Source organism: Abramis brama (genome assembly GCF_963993115.1).
Source record: "Abramis brama genome assembly, chromosome: 10".
Classification (NCBI taxonomy): Eukaryota; Metazoa; Chordata; class Actinopteri; order Cypriniformes; family Leuciscidae; genus Abramis; species Abramis brama.
In genome coordinates, this window is record NC_139972.1 from 8,757,866 (window position 1) to 8,771,984 (window position 14,119).

The following is a 14,119-nucleotide window of genomic DNA, read 5'->3' on the forward strand; positions in this document are numbered from 1 at the left end:
ACTGAATTAATAATAAATTATAAATGTATTCAACATTCTGCAACAAATGTTTTTTTTAGGATTTTCAAGACGTAAAGTGAGTAGGATATATTTGTTTTTTTAGGATTTTCAAGACGTAAAGTGAGCAGGATATATTATAAAATGTAGCGCATGGATTCGCAGACATGTATTTATGATACTAAACGGGACAGAGACCTCCTCAGCTCTACAGCGCCCCCAAACATTTCCAATGTAAATCTGTGGTGAATAATGGAACTGCACCACGCTCTCATTTGCACGTGACCTTGTAAACCTCGCTACAACAAGACGCTATCAGTACGCTTCATCGGCTGTGCTTTAAAAATTTGTTACTTGTTTTTTTTTTCTCTTATGACAAATCTTATCATGAGGAATAGTTAGTTAATCTGCTACTTCTTTTAGCTAAATTTAGTATTCACAAATGTAAATTTGGAGGAATCAAATTAATGAAATTATAAACCCTTTAGTTTAAACATGCTCGTGAATAGCTTTTAGTTCTGTTTGTTTTTTTTTCTTTCTTTTTTTTTCTGGGAATACACATGACTGTTTTCCTCACTGCAATAAAACAACATTCGGACGTAATAAATACATAAAGGCAATTCTATGATGGCATTCAATGCGTTTGTCGTGTGTAATAGTCTGTCAATCATCACTAGAGCGCCACCTTCAGGCTGAATAACGCAAGGACATTAGAATTCTGCCAAAAGTGTGTCTGATGTGTTCAGTGATTAGAATATAAAGTTATCATAAATCGTAAACTAGCGCTAAGACCCAGAATCAGCCCTACCTAAATTTATGGCAGGGGCCACTACTGATATGAAGCCAGTTTGATGGTTAGCACAACACTTTTGGTTGGTTAGCTTGTTGTTTTAAGTAGGGACCATTTTTCATTCTTAATTCGATTCAGTTCGGTTCTTTCAGATGGTACACATTTGTATTATTCTAACACACGCTACCTTTACTCTCAAAATGTATTTAGGACCAGTCGAATCATCAAAATGAATCGATTCTGAAGAACGATTCTTTAGCATGAGTCGGACATCCATCGGTTCAGTGTTCAGTAGTTCACAAACATGCACACAAATGGGGTTCGGCCACGTACTGATCCTTAAATCAAAGTTTCTAATAATGTTAGTAAAAGTAAGGTGTAAGTTTGCGTAAACTGAATTCATTTTTAGCCGTTAAGAGTAAGACTGCTGCGGTATGTTAACCGGCGCGCCCCCGCGGAGCGCAGCTGCGTGAACGCGCTCGGAGAGGCGAGGAATGCGAAGGGAGAAGCAGGTCGTTGTGTGTGCGTGCGTGCGTGTGTGTGTATTCTTATAACTGGCTGTGTAAAAATGAAAATAGCTCTCGTTCAGCAATAGATGTCGCTGTTGACCCATGGATATAGCCAGGGTGTTAATAAACCCCTCCAAGAAACAAAGTTTGGACCAAGTTTTAGGCCTATTTTGTATATTTTGTTTTGTTTCCCTCTCTCTCAATTCAATCCTATTCAAAAAGCTTTATTGGCATGACAATATATATATATATATATATATATATATATATATATATATATATATATATATAATATTGCCAAAGCATTAAAATAACAGAAAATGGTTTAGTAAGTAAGCCTATTGTAGCAAGCAAATAGCAAAATAAATAAATAATAAAATATTATAATTGTAATATTAAATACAAACATATAATAAGCATAAATAAAAAAGATTAAATACAAGTAGGGCTAATGGGGGTTTGGCTTTGGGCTGTGACTGTCACTATTTTACTCGTAATTCTGTAGGCTATTATCATTTTCAATGGAGATGGTAAGTCTTAGTTTATCAATGACGATTTGTTTTATTACTATAATTTTTTTACATTGTTTGATTAATGGTAGGCTATTTCCATGAAATGTAGTTTTAAATGTTATTTTTATTAGTAGAAAACCTCATTATTTATTACCAGAGTTCACCCGGCACAGGATGTTTGTAGTGAACCGGCCGGCATTTGGTGGGAGGCGCGTGCGTGAGAACATGAACGGCTCGCGGAGTCACGAAGAAGCCTACAGACAGACAGACAGACAGACACAAACACACACCATCATCATGGGAGCGAACGGACAGCATCTGCACCGGTGATGTGCGGTTAGAAGACTTGCGTTGCGGTGCGTAAAGAGCGCGCGCGCGCGCGCACGAGAGAGAGAGAATCATGAGCGTCGCGCTGAAGAGCTGGAGGGTCAATGAAGGACCGAAACACTTGATCATGGTGAGAATATGAGAGATTTATACACTCTGCTGTCACAGGATCCATACAGGCGCGTGCACTGAGGTGTGTGTGTGCTTGCTGAACAGCTGAGAAGTTGTCAGTCGGATTGTTGTAGCCTACTTTATCTGTGTGTTTGTGTGTGTTTTGCGCAGATGGTTTGGGTTGCAGTGAATGTGTTTCTGTTCTGGAGATCATTCATGCTGTACTTCAGCGGATCGCAGTATTATTACCTACACCAGATGCTGGGGGTAAGAGCTATGAGTGTTTTCGAGTGTGGGATGTGTGAGTTTTACAGTTGTGTGTGTGTTGATTGTAATGCATGAGACAGTTTGTATGTAGAGATTGGGCATTTGAGAGGGGTTTACTAGGTTTGAAAGGTTTATTTTGTTTGTAGCCATTAAGTTTGACAGGTATGTACAGTAGTTTGTGTGTACTGTGGAGTTTTGTGTTTTTTTCTTAGACTTTGACGTGTGTGTGTGTGTGCGTGTAGAGTTTGACAGGTGTGTGTTTGTATTTTACAGCATGAGATGTGTGTGTTTGTATGTACTAATGGTGTGAGATGGAGCTGATCTTTTGTCGCTGTTGTCTTCTACACACGCGTGTGAATCAGGGTAATTGTTGTCACAGGTTGTTGTTTTTGTCCAGGAAAGATCCCACACAGACACACTAAGACGGAGAGACCCTTTTGGCCAGAATTGGACAATTCCAGCAGTTTTACACTGTGTGTGTGTGTGTGTGTGTGTGTGTGTGTGTGTGTGTGTGTGTGTGTGTGTGTGTGTGTGTGTGTGTGTGTGTGTGATCCCTCATATGCAGCAGGGCTGTTGTGTTTCTGTATAGAGCTGAACAGGCGTGTAACAGCATGCTCACTTCTGTACAGGAAACAATGATCAAACACACACACTCACACTCTCTCTCTCTCTCTCTCTCTCTCTCTCACACTCACACACACACTCACACTCACTCACTCTCTCTCTCTCTCTCTCTCTCTCTCTCTCACACTCACACACACACACACACACACACACACACACATACTGTAGAGAATTTCTATTTGATTTCGGGTTTAAATCTTTCATGTTTCAAATTTTTTTTTTTTAAAGTTAGTTTTTTTGGGGAACATTATTATTTTGAATTAATATTTATAAAGATAATAATATAAACATTTATAACCATTATATAAAAAGCATAATATTATTTAAAAAAAATAATATGTTTTGTGATTAACAATTAATTAAATTAATTATTATTTTGAATTAATAATATTATTATTACTAATTTATTAATATTAATAAGATAATATTATAACCATTTCTTAAAATTCAAATATTATCTTGTTAATGTTTTTGTGAAAATTATTAATAATTATTTTGGATTCATATTTAATATAATATAACCATTTCTTACATAATATTTTAACCATGATATAATATAAATTTCTTAAAATTATAATATTATCTTATTAATATTTATTATAAAATATTATTATATTATATTTAATAAAGATTTTTTTTAATTTTTTTTATTTTTTCATAGATAACATTTCTTGAGGTTTTTGTACACTTACAACACGAATGCCAATTATTATTAAAAATTTTTAAATCGTTATTTTTCTAAAACAGTAACACTGTGTGCACTGTGTGCTCTGTTCTGAACCTCAACTGTAGTCTGGTGCTGCTGTAACCCGTGTGTGTGTGTGTGTGTGTGTGTGTGTGTGTGTGTGTGTGTGTGTGTCTTCAGCTGGGTCTCTGCATCAGTCGAGCGTCGGCCTCTGTTCTGAACCTCAACTGTAGTCTGGTGCTGCTGTAACCCGTGTGTGTGTGTGTGTGTGTGTGTGTGTGTGTGTGTGTGTGTGTGTGTGTGTGTCTTCAGCTGGGTCTCTGCATCAGTCGAGCGTCGGCCTCTGTTCTGAACCTCAACTGTAGTCTGGTGCTGCTGTAACTCGTGTGTGTGTGTGTGTGTGTGTCTTCAGCTGGGTCTCTGCATCAGTCGAGCGTCGGCCTCTGTTCTGAACCTCAACTGTAGTCTGGTGCTGCTGCCGATGTGCAGATTACTGCTGTCCTTCCTGCGAGGGTCCCAGCGGGTGAGACACAGCATGTTGCTATCAAAATTCAACTATCTACTTTGCAAATGCATGTTTGAGATCTTTGACGATCCATCCATGTATGTTTCATTTATTTATAATTGGATCCTCTGGTGAAAACGACAGACTTGTTGACATATGTGACCCTGCATCACAAAACCAGTCACAAGTCGCACGGGTATATTTGTGGCAATAGCCAACAATACATTGTATGGGTCAAAATTATAGATTTTTCTTTTATGCCAAAAATCATTAGGATATTAAGTAAAGATCATGATCCATGAAGATAATTTCCTGCCGTAAATATATAAAACATTTATTTTTGTGAGTGAATGCAGCACAATTGAGAACATAAATGGACTTTAAAGATGATTTTCTCAATGTTTACATTTTTTTGCACCCTCAGATTCCAGATTTTCAAATAGTTGTATCTCGGCCAAATATTGTCCTATCCGTACAAGTCACACATCAATGGAAAGTGTATTCATTCAGCTTTCAGATGATGTATAAGTCTCAATTTAAAAAAATTGTGACTTTATGTGGTCCAGGGTCCATGTGGTGGTTTAGTGCACTTAAACCCTTTCTTATAATAGACTGCATGCTTGTATTCAGATCTGCCTCCATCCAATCAACAACAAATGTTCTAAAAAAACAAATTTTCCAATAATGTTTCACTCGGATCAATTCTTTCATCACATGGCCATTTTTGCTTCTTCTTTAAAAAGCATCTTTACGCAGTCGAGTTAAGGCTGCTCTGTGCTGGCTTTAAATCCTGCATAAAGATGCAATAAAATCATACAAAACCTGCACTAAAATAGCCACTCCGATGCGGCACTGGTTCTGTGTGAATGATTACAGCATCTGAGCAGCTTTAAATCATTTTCTGTATTTATAATGTCATATTCAAAACATTCATTTCATAGCATTAATTCTGCAATTTAAATTCTTGTGTAAAAGCACACCTATATGGCGGTCAAAAATGACAGATTTTGTTTCAGTGAAATTAAAGTACTATATTTTAGTTCGATAATGTTTTTTATTTAATATTATATTTAAGCAGATTTTATGGTACAACATTTTATTTATGGATTAGTTATGATCCATTTATTACCTGTTATCCACTTTTTGAGCCGAGACCTGAAAATTAAATTTCCAACTTAAACTGTGGTAAATCTTGGATCCATTGGAGCAAATCTGGTCTCTTTTTAAAGGCTTAAAGGGGTGGCTGATTATGATTTAACTTTTCTCATTTTAGTTAGTGTGTAATGTTGCTGTTTGAGCATAAACAACATCTGCAAAGTTACAACGCTCAAAGCAAAGAAAGATATTTGCTTTTAAAGAATTCACTTTTTAAGGACTACAGTAAATGGCTGGTAGGGACTACATTACATTCCTCCTGGGTTAGTGACATCACCAACCCTAAAATTTACATAAACCCCGCCCCCTGAACACGATTTATAGATTATCAAGACAGAATATGCTAATCAATGACTAGAAGATAACTACACATAAACTACATAAATCCATCAACTAACCATTCAGAAATGTCCTGTTGCTTCTACATGTTGTCACTTCTTCTTGAGTCTCTCCATCATTGACTCCGTTGACATAATCCGGTTTGAACATAAAAGGCTAAAAGTTTTTGAAGTTTTCAGTGCATGTCTTTGTAAAGGTTAAAGGACACAAGCTGTTTAAGCTCCGCCCTCTGCGCCGGGAGCAGCAGCTCATTTGCATTTAAAGGGACAGACACAAAAACGTTGTGTTTTTGCTCACCCTTAAAAAGTGACAATTTTAACATGCTATAAATATCTGTGGGGTATTTTGAGCTAAAACTTCATATACACACTCTGGGGACATCAGAGACTTATTTTACATCTTGTGAAAAGGGCATTATACCAACCCTTTATATTATTGCTGAAGTGAAAATAAAAAAGTCACCTTAAAAATAAATTTTGCTGCTGTGCTAAATGCTAAATGTTGTGTTGACTCTTTCTCTTAGGTGACCAGTAGACGTGTTCGGCGGCTGCTAGATAAGAGTAAGACGTTTCATGTGGCATGTGGAGTCACTATATGCGTCTTCTCAGGTGAGATACATTTCGGAAGTATTGTTTTTATACATATACTCAACATTTGTAAACGTGTAGTTTTATATTTCTCTATCGTTCTTAACTCGATTATACTGCTCGCAATGCATCATGGGATTGTAGTTCTTTCCCTCACTAAAGCTAAGTTCACAGTCTTGTAACTTTGTCCGACTTTCAAATACTTTTTTGCTTAAAATCAAAGTTTGTAGTGTTATGATTCACCTCGTAGCTTATAATCATTTAATGAAGACTTAAAAAAATCTCTATAAGAGAAATTAATGGAAAAAAATACTTTTTCTTTTTTTTTTAAATACTTTTTACTTTAAAAAAGGAACATTTTTGACAAAATACAGTGGACCTTTTTGTCTTTGAGTCTTTATGCTCCAAAATATGCTTTAATTGAGAACTGCAAAAGCCAAACAGAACAGTTATGCTGCAAAATATCAGTTTTACTTGCTATAAAGTGTGTGAAGAACAAGATTTGACACAATGACTCTTCAAACTTTGTCAAATCCTGTGACTTCTTCTTCAGACGTGTCATTGTAGCTGCCAGGAAACTTTATCTTTTGTGTTCGTCAGGCCAAACAATCAGATGCAGCTTGTTCATTTGCTAAAGATTGTATCATTTTTAGAACATTATAAACCAGAGAGTCCATGAACAGACCAAAACTGACTCCAGAACAATGCAGACAGACAGCAGATTCACGGGGGAGGGAAAACACATTTTATAGGCTGAGTCACTAGTCTGTAAACGTCTTTGTGTGTGTGTGTGTGTGTGTGTGTGTGTGTGTGTGTGTGTGTGTTGGAGTCTGAGAGTTTGACTTGGTTAAATGACTGTCGTCTAATGTTACAGTGGCAGACTAGAAGGTTTTAGCGGCTGACAGGTGTGTGTGTGTGTGTGTGTGTGTGTGTGTGTGTGCAAGGCGAGTTTATTTATATAGCACATTTCATACACTATGGCAATTCAAAGTGCTTTACACAGAAAGGAATTAAAATAATCACAAAATAAAAGCAAGGAAAATTAAAACCGTTATAAAAGGAATTAAAAGAGTAAAAAGATGATACATAGATAAACTTGTCATCGGGCAAAACATATTTTATATCATATTTTACACAACTCCCATTTTTACTCTTAGATTTTCCCATGTTGATCACACTGTGTCTGTGGTGTTCTTTCGGCACGCCTAAGAAGTCTATTGGACGTCTCCGATGGACCTGATTTTTCCCTAAAAGTGTGTGTGTGTGTGTGTGTGTGTGTGTGTGTGTGTGTGTGTGTGTGTGTGTGTGTGTGTGTGAGAGAGAGAACACAGGAATATCCCGAGGGATTCCCGGCTGGTTTTGTCTTGTGTCTGAAACCCCCCTCCCATTTCCTGTCTCACTGCATTGTGGTCTTGTTCTAATTACAGAGGCATTCAGTTAACATGACAACTACAACACACACACACACACACACACACACACAGACACATACATACAAAGAGAGCCGCTGAATAGACAAATTGTCTTCCACACTGTGACACACATGCTTGACGTATGCTGTCATTGCTAGTGTGTGTGTGTGAGAGTCTCTGATGTGGTGTGTGTGTGTGTGTTCATGTTTATGTCTGCAGTGGTCCATGTGTGCGCTCACCTCGTGAACATGGTCAGTTTCTCTGTGAGATATTCAGAGGATTTCCCCGCGCTCAATGTCGCTCAGTATCGAGGACAGGTAACCATTACAGAATATAGCAAGATTCTTAAACGCATTTTACACATATGGAAATTAATAATGCTTCAGAAAAATGTCCACTGATAAATAATGTGTTTGAGAGAAGTCTCTTCTGCTCACCAAGTCTGGTTTTATGTGATCCTACATTTCTCAGTATAACTCCAAGTCGAGTGGAACACGCAAAATAAATCAACTAAAAACACCTTTAAATCTGGGCCCGTATTCATAAAGAATCTTAATGCAAAGAGTAGCTCCTAGTGACAAAATTCTAAGAAAATTCTTAGAAATGTGGGCGTTTACTCTTAAAATTGAAGAAAAAATCCTAGTAAAGAAAAAAGTAATTCAGAAAGCATCTTAACCCTTAAAAGAGGTCTTAAGGTAAACATTGTTAGGAGCACGGACGAGGACTTTTCAGAGGCTTAAGAGTTTCTTTAGCAGAGGAGAAAATGGCAGAAAGACGAAGAGGGAGAAGAAATGTGTTGCAGACAATGGATGACAGTGAGTTAATAAGAAGCTATATATTAGATCGTGCAGGGATCATGTTTGTGACTGATCTTATTAGAGACACGCTAATATCTCCGACACAGCGCAGAAATGCCATAGCGCCAGAAATGAAAGTAATCACTATATTACGATATTTGGCAACTGGGAAAATTCCATGTTTGATACATTAAAACCAACATTCAAACCACCACATCAATAGACATGCCAGTAATCAGTGTAATTGGAAAGAGTGGAACAATTTTTATCATTCTAAGCCAATCAAATACCTTATAGGAAATTAACAGCATGGTAAAAAAAAGGATTTATATACACATATATAATGTGTGTGTGTGTGTGTGTGTGTGTGTGTGTGTGTGTGTGTGAACGGTCAAATAGGAAAAATTACGCATGTAATTTCAAAGTGAAGGCTTAGAATAGACCCTATACTTAAAATCACTCTTTTTTTCCTTCTTGGACAACCAACCAATCACAGTCTTCAAAAGATTGTGTCGACATAGCAACGGGGTCAACCCCGCCTCCTCACTAAGATAAAAGTTTTTGTCTTTTCCTTACTCAGAGTTGCTCTCAGATCGGTCCCGAATTGCTCTTAAGCTAAGACTCCTACGTAAAAGTTTTTAAGCTAAATTAAGAGTTTTCTGAGAGGATTCTTAGAATCTTTATGAATACGGGCCCTGATGTTTATAGCTCATAGTTTGATGTAGTTTTGCTGTTTGATTTGCTGTTCTGTGTGTTTTTATCTCTTCAGGATCCCAGAGTTCTCATCATAAGCACAGGTGCCTCACATTTCTAAATCTCCCGCTTTACTTCCACATTAATATAGAGAAACCGAAATGATGACATTTAATGTAGGATGTGGACTCATTCTTTTAACTTTAACTTTTATTTTTGGGTTTATGTTAGATTGCCAGCTGAGGTGTTTAAATTTCTCTTTGACTGAATTAAATGAATATTTCAGGTTATTTCAGACAACTTAATGTCTAAACTTACTAATTGCTTAATTTCAGTTTCAGTTTTACTGTTTATTTAAAAGTTAATCATTTTAGTGCTTCAACATACACATTTCAGTTAGTTGCCAAGGCAAGATTTCTAATTTTCTTTCATATAAAAAAAGAATATATATATATATATTGTTCTATTTAACATTTGATTTAGAGCTGCACGATTCTAGATAAAGAATTTTGTTTAAAATATCACGATTCTCCCACAATTCTGAACCAACAAAATCACATGTAATTTACTAGAGGTTCTCACAAAATGTTAATTGCTGCAGTCTATTTAAAAATGTTTATGTAATTTAAATGAATATCATCTATGTATATATATATTTTTAAAAGCAGCTTGAGTGAATGATTCAATGACTCACTTATAAATACTTCTCTTGTTTTTTTACTGAATGAATCTGCCCGAATTTCTTAAGTGTACGATTCAATCACAAATACATTTTTAACAGTCACTTGTCGCCACCTACTGGTGTAACGATGTAAGCGATATCATCTTTATTTGAAGCGTCATCTTTCAATAGGTGATTTACCCTGTTTGATCGCTACATCAGTGTTTGTGTACAAACTATAAACTTTTATCCCATTACTACTAGGCAGAAATAATGATACTATGTGGTTAAAAAAGACTGTTTGTGAAGCCGTTTCATATCTACACATGACAACTGCTCTCTCTGGATCAGAATGCAGATCTCAATGTCCGCTGTGATTTTGTCAAAGGTTTAATAGACAAAGCTGAATTGTTGTCATTTAGGAATAAAATCACATGGGTGTTTGAATCGAGACCTTTTAACTCAGCTCTAGTTTGATTTAAGTTTTAGTTTGATTTATGTTTTGTTAATAAAATTACTCTCCTCTTAGTTCCTGGAGTTACTGGCGTCCTGTTGGTGCTGGTGTTGTTTCTGATGTTCACAGCATCATCTTACTCTATTAGGTGAGAACCTCTAAACCTTTAAGAGTTATTTGACCTAACTCTGACCCTAGTCTCCTCTCCCTAGACAGACTTTACACACACACACACACACACACACACACACACACACACACACACTCCACACTCCACTTTAATTACAGAGACCATTACCTGCAGGGGTCCGTCCCTTCTGATTGATCTGGCTTATCCTCTCCATTGTCCTGCTATTATTGAGTTGCTTTAGTTCACTTCAGGAGCGTCTCGTTCAGACCTGGACTCTGTACTAGATGCTCTTTTATCTCGCTCTCCTTTTGATGTGAGTGCAATTGTTTGTTTTTCTCAGAGTCTCAAGCTACGAGATATTCTGGTACACTCACAACCTCTTCATAGTGTTTTACATCATTCTGATGGTCCACGTAGTGGGGTGAGTTCATAAATGCATTTTTTTCACACACATACAAACAAGATTATTTGTTATATAAATATTTAAGATTAAAATATTTATGCAAGATTAGAATTTGTGCATCAACACAAACAAATTATTACAGGGGACCTATTATTTCCTTTTTCAAAGTCTTGGTTTTGTTTTTGGGCTCTGCAGGAATACATTTTCAAGCTTTCATGCTCAAAAACACATTATTTCCCCATATTCTCCATTGGTGCAGCTCCTCTCTTCCCAGTCTGTCAGTAACGCTCTGTTTAGTTCCTGTCTCTGTGAAGCTCCTCCTTCTGAAAAGCACACTGTGCTCTGATTGGTCGGCTGGATCAGTGTGTTGTGATTGGTCTAGTGTTTCGAGTGTGTTTGGGAAATGTCCCGCCCCTACTTTACAATAACCTTGAGTTACTCAACCTAACAAACTAACTCAATCAGGCTCCGCCCCTTTATTCTGCACATTAATTATTTAAATGAGGAATATTGTGACGTGTTCGTTCCTGGAAGAAACTCAAGACTACAATGGAGGCGTTTCAGGGAGTTCAGAAACAGTGACACTGATAAAGAGAATAACTCCTGCTGGAGGGACTTTTTCATGCTCAAACAGCAACATTACACGCTAAAGAGATATCAACATGGATAACAGGACCTAAAACAAAAACATAATAAGACCCCTTTAAATATGCACTAAGTGTGCTATTTCTAGTTGTATACTTGATGCATACGGTTTGTGCTATTACATCCCTTGCATTATAGAAGAAACGTTTTTTTATTTATTTTTTTTAAACTAATTTGCAAATGTCAAATCTAAAATATTAAGCAAAAGTAAATTTTAAAGTAATGCATTTTTTAGTACTTTCAGTGAATGGAAGTATGCAAATTAGGATGTTTTTTTCCTGTATGCTTTGTGTGATATGATTGGAGCCTCTCTATCCAATAGGGGAGCTTTAAAGTATCAGTCAAATGTGGAGGCCCACCCTCCTGGCTGCATGCACAGCAATCTCAGTTCAGGCTCACGGACCAATCACAGAGCAGCAGGAGAGAAGGGGGAGGAGCTTTCGGGCGGCCCACAGATGGTTTGTCAAGAAGAGGCCCGTTTCCAACCACATTTCCCTCAGGTCCGTCTGTCTGATTAAGAGTAAATAATTGCATCTGGGCATGTTGTTTGTATTATATCTTTGTGTACATCAGTATGTGAATGATTTTGAGTCGTTGAGTGTGTGTGTGTGTGTGTGTGTTTCAGACGTGGTTGTGGGTCTCGGCTCCTCTCTGCCTGTACTGTGCCGAGCGGTTGTATCGTTTCATAAGAAGCAGCGCTGCTCCTGTTACCATAGTTTCTGTCGTTAGCCATCCCTGTGATGTCATAGAGTTGCGCATGCTGAAGAGAGGCTTTAAGCCCCGCCCTGGACAGGTAAGCCCCGCCTCCACACGCTTACATTAGAATTTTCCTAAGAATTTAGAACTTTTTAAAGAGGAAATTGCTCTTTCTTTTTAAAAAGATTCAAACGACAATACCGTTCAAAACTTTGGGGTCAGTTCATTATTATTATTTTTTTTTAAAGAAATTAAATAATTTAATCAGCTAGGACACATTAAATTAATCAAAATTGACAGTCAAGACCTTTATAATGTTACAAATAAATGCTGTTCTTTTGAACATTCTATGCATCAAAGAATCCAGAAAAAATATATCGCGATTTCCGATACTGTTTTCTATGGAAGCTTGTTTCCGCCACAGAATAAAACATTTTAAAAGATAATTGCGACTTTTTATCTCACGTTTCTGACTTTTTTTTTCTCACAATTGCGTGATATAAACTCAAAATTGCGTGTTATAAATTCAGAATTGCGTGATATAAACTCACAATTCTGACTTTTTTTTCTCAGAATTGCATGTTTATATCTCATAATTCTGACTTTATAACACACAATCACACAATTCTGACTTTATAACACACAATCACACAATTCTGACTTTATAACATACAATCACACAATTCTGACTTTATAACACACAATCACACAATTCTGACTTTATAACACACAATCACACAATTCTGGCTTTATAACACACAATCACACAATTCTGACTTTATAACATACAATCACACAATTCTGACTTTATAACACACAATCACACAATTCTGACTTTATAACACACAATCACACAATTCTGACTTTATAACATACAATCACACAATTCTGACTTTATAACACACAATCACACAATTCTGACTTTATAACACACAATCACACAATTCTGACTTTATAACACGCAATTGCGATTTTATATCCCGCAATTCTGACTTTCTGTCTCAAAATTGCGAGATGTGAACTCGCAATTGTGAGATAAAAAGGCGCAATTATCTTTTAAAATGTTTTATTCTGTGGCTGAAACAAGCTTCTATAGTTTTCATCACTTTCAATAATCATAAATGTTTCTTGAGCATTAAATCATCATATTAAACTGATTTCTGAAGGATCATGTGACACTGAAGACTGGAGTAATGATGCTGAAAATTCAGCTTTGATCACAGGAATAAATTACATTTTAGATTACATTAAAAACAGAAAAGAGTTATTTTAAAGTGTAATAATATTTCAGGTTTTACTGCAATTTTGGTCCAATAAATGATGATGATGAAATGCCTTGGTGAGCATTTCAAAAACATATAAAATCTTGTTTATGTGCTCTTTCTGTGTGTGTTATTCATGTGTTTTGTGATGTCTCCTCCAGTATATCCTGCTGAACTGCCCGAGTGTGTCGTCATTTGAAAACCATCCCTTCACTCTCACCACAGTACGTGCAATTAAGTGTGTGTTACTGCGTTCAAGATCATTTCATGAGATAAATGCACATAACTAACACAATATCATAATTACAAGTGGGAAACTCAATTAAATGAAAGAATCATGGCTAATTTATATGGGTCATAATCACATTTTAATTGCATGTTGACATTTTAATAAGTGAATTATAAATGTTTGCATAGAGAATTATTCTGACCAATGATGAATTATTCTGACCTAATGCACATTGCACTGTAGTTCTGGGGCCGTATTCACAAAGAATTTTAAGGCTAAAAGTAGCTCCTAACTGGCGAATTTAGGAGCAACTCCTAAAAATAATGGGC

At 36.4% G+C, this 14,119-nt stretch overlaps 1 protein-coding gene across 1 annotated transcript in view; it reads left to right on the plus strand.

Annotated features, from left to right (window-relative positions):
• The first annotated feature begins 1,780 nt into the window (after positions 1 to 1,780).
• Positions 1,781 to 14,119, plus strand: part of nox4 (NADPH oxidase 4) — a 19,453-nt gene continuing 7,114 nt past the window's right edge. Inside the window, exons 1-12 of the mRNA XM_084126385.1 lie at positions 1,781 to 1,826; positions 1,966 to 2,265; positions 2,418 to 2,513; positions 4,235 to 4,345; positions 6,345 to 6,429; positions 8,040 to 8,137; positions 9,387 to 9,414; positions 10,501 to 10,573; positions 10,896 to 10,976; positions 11,926 to 12,103; positions 12,229 to 12,396; positions 13,723 to 13,785. Of these exons, the coding sequence (XP_083982511.1) occupies positions 2,209 to 2,265; positions 2,418 to 2,513; positions 4,235 to 4,345; positions 6,345 to 6,429; positions 8,040 to 8,137; positions 9,387 to 9,414; positions 10,501 to 10,573; positions 10,896 to 10,976; positions 11,926 to 12,103; positions 12,229 to 12,396; positions 13,723 to 13,785 (1,038 nt within the window). The 5' untranslated portion in view covers positions 1,781 to 1,826; positions 1,966 to 2,208. The remainder of the gene's footprint in view (positions 1,827 to 1,965; positions 2,266 to 2,417; positions 2,514 to 4,234; positions 4,346 to 6,344; positions 6,430 to 8,039; positions 8,138 to 9,386; positions 9,415 to 10,500; positions 10,574 to 10,895; positions 10,977 to 11,925; positions 12,104 to 12,228; positions 12,397 to 13,722; positions 13,786 to 14,119) is intronic.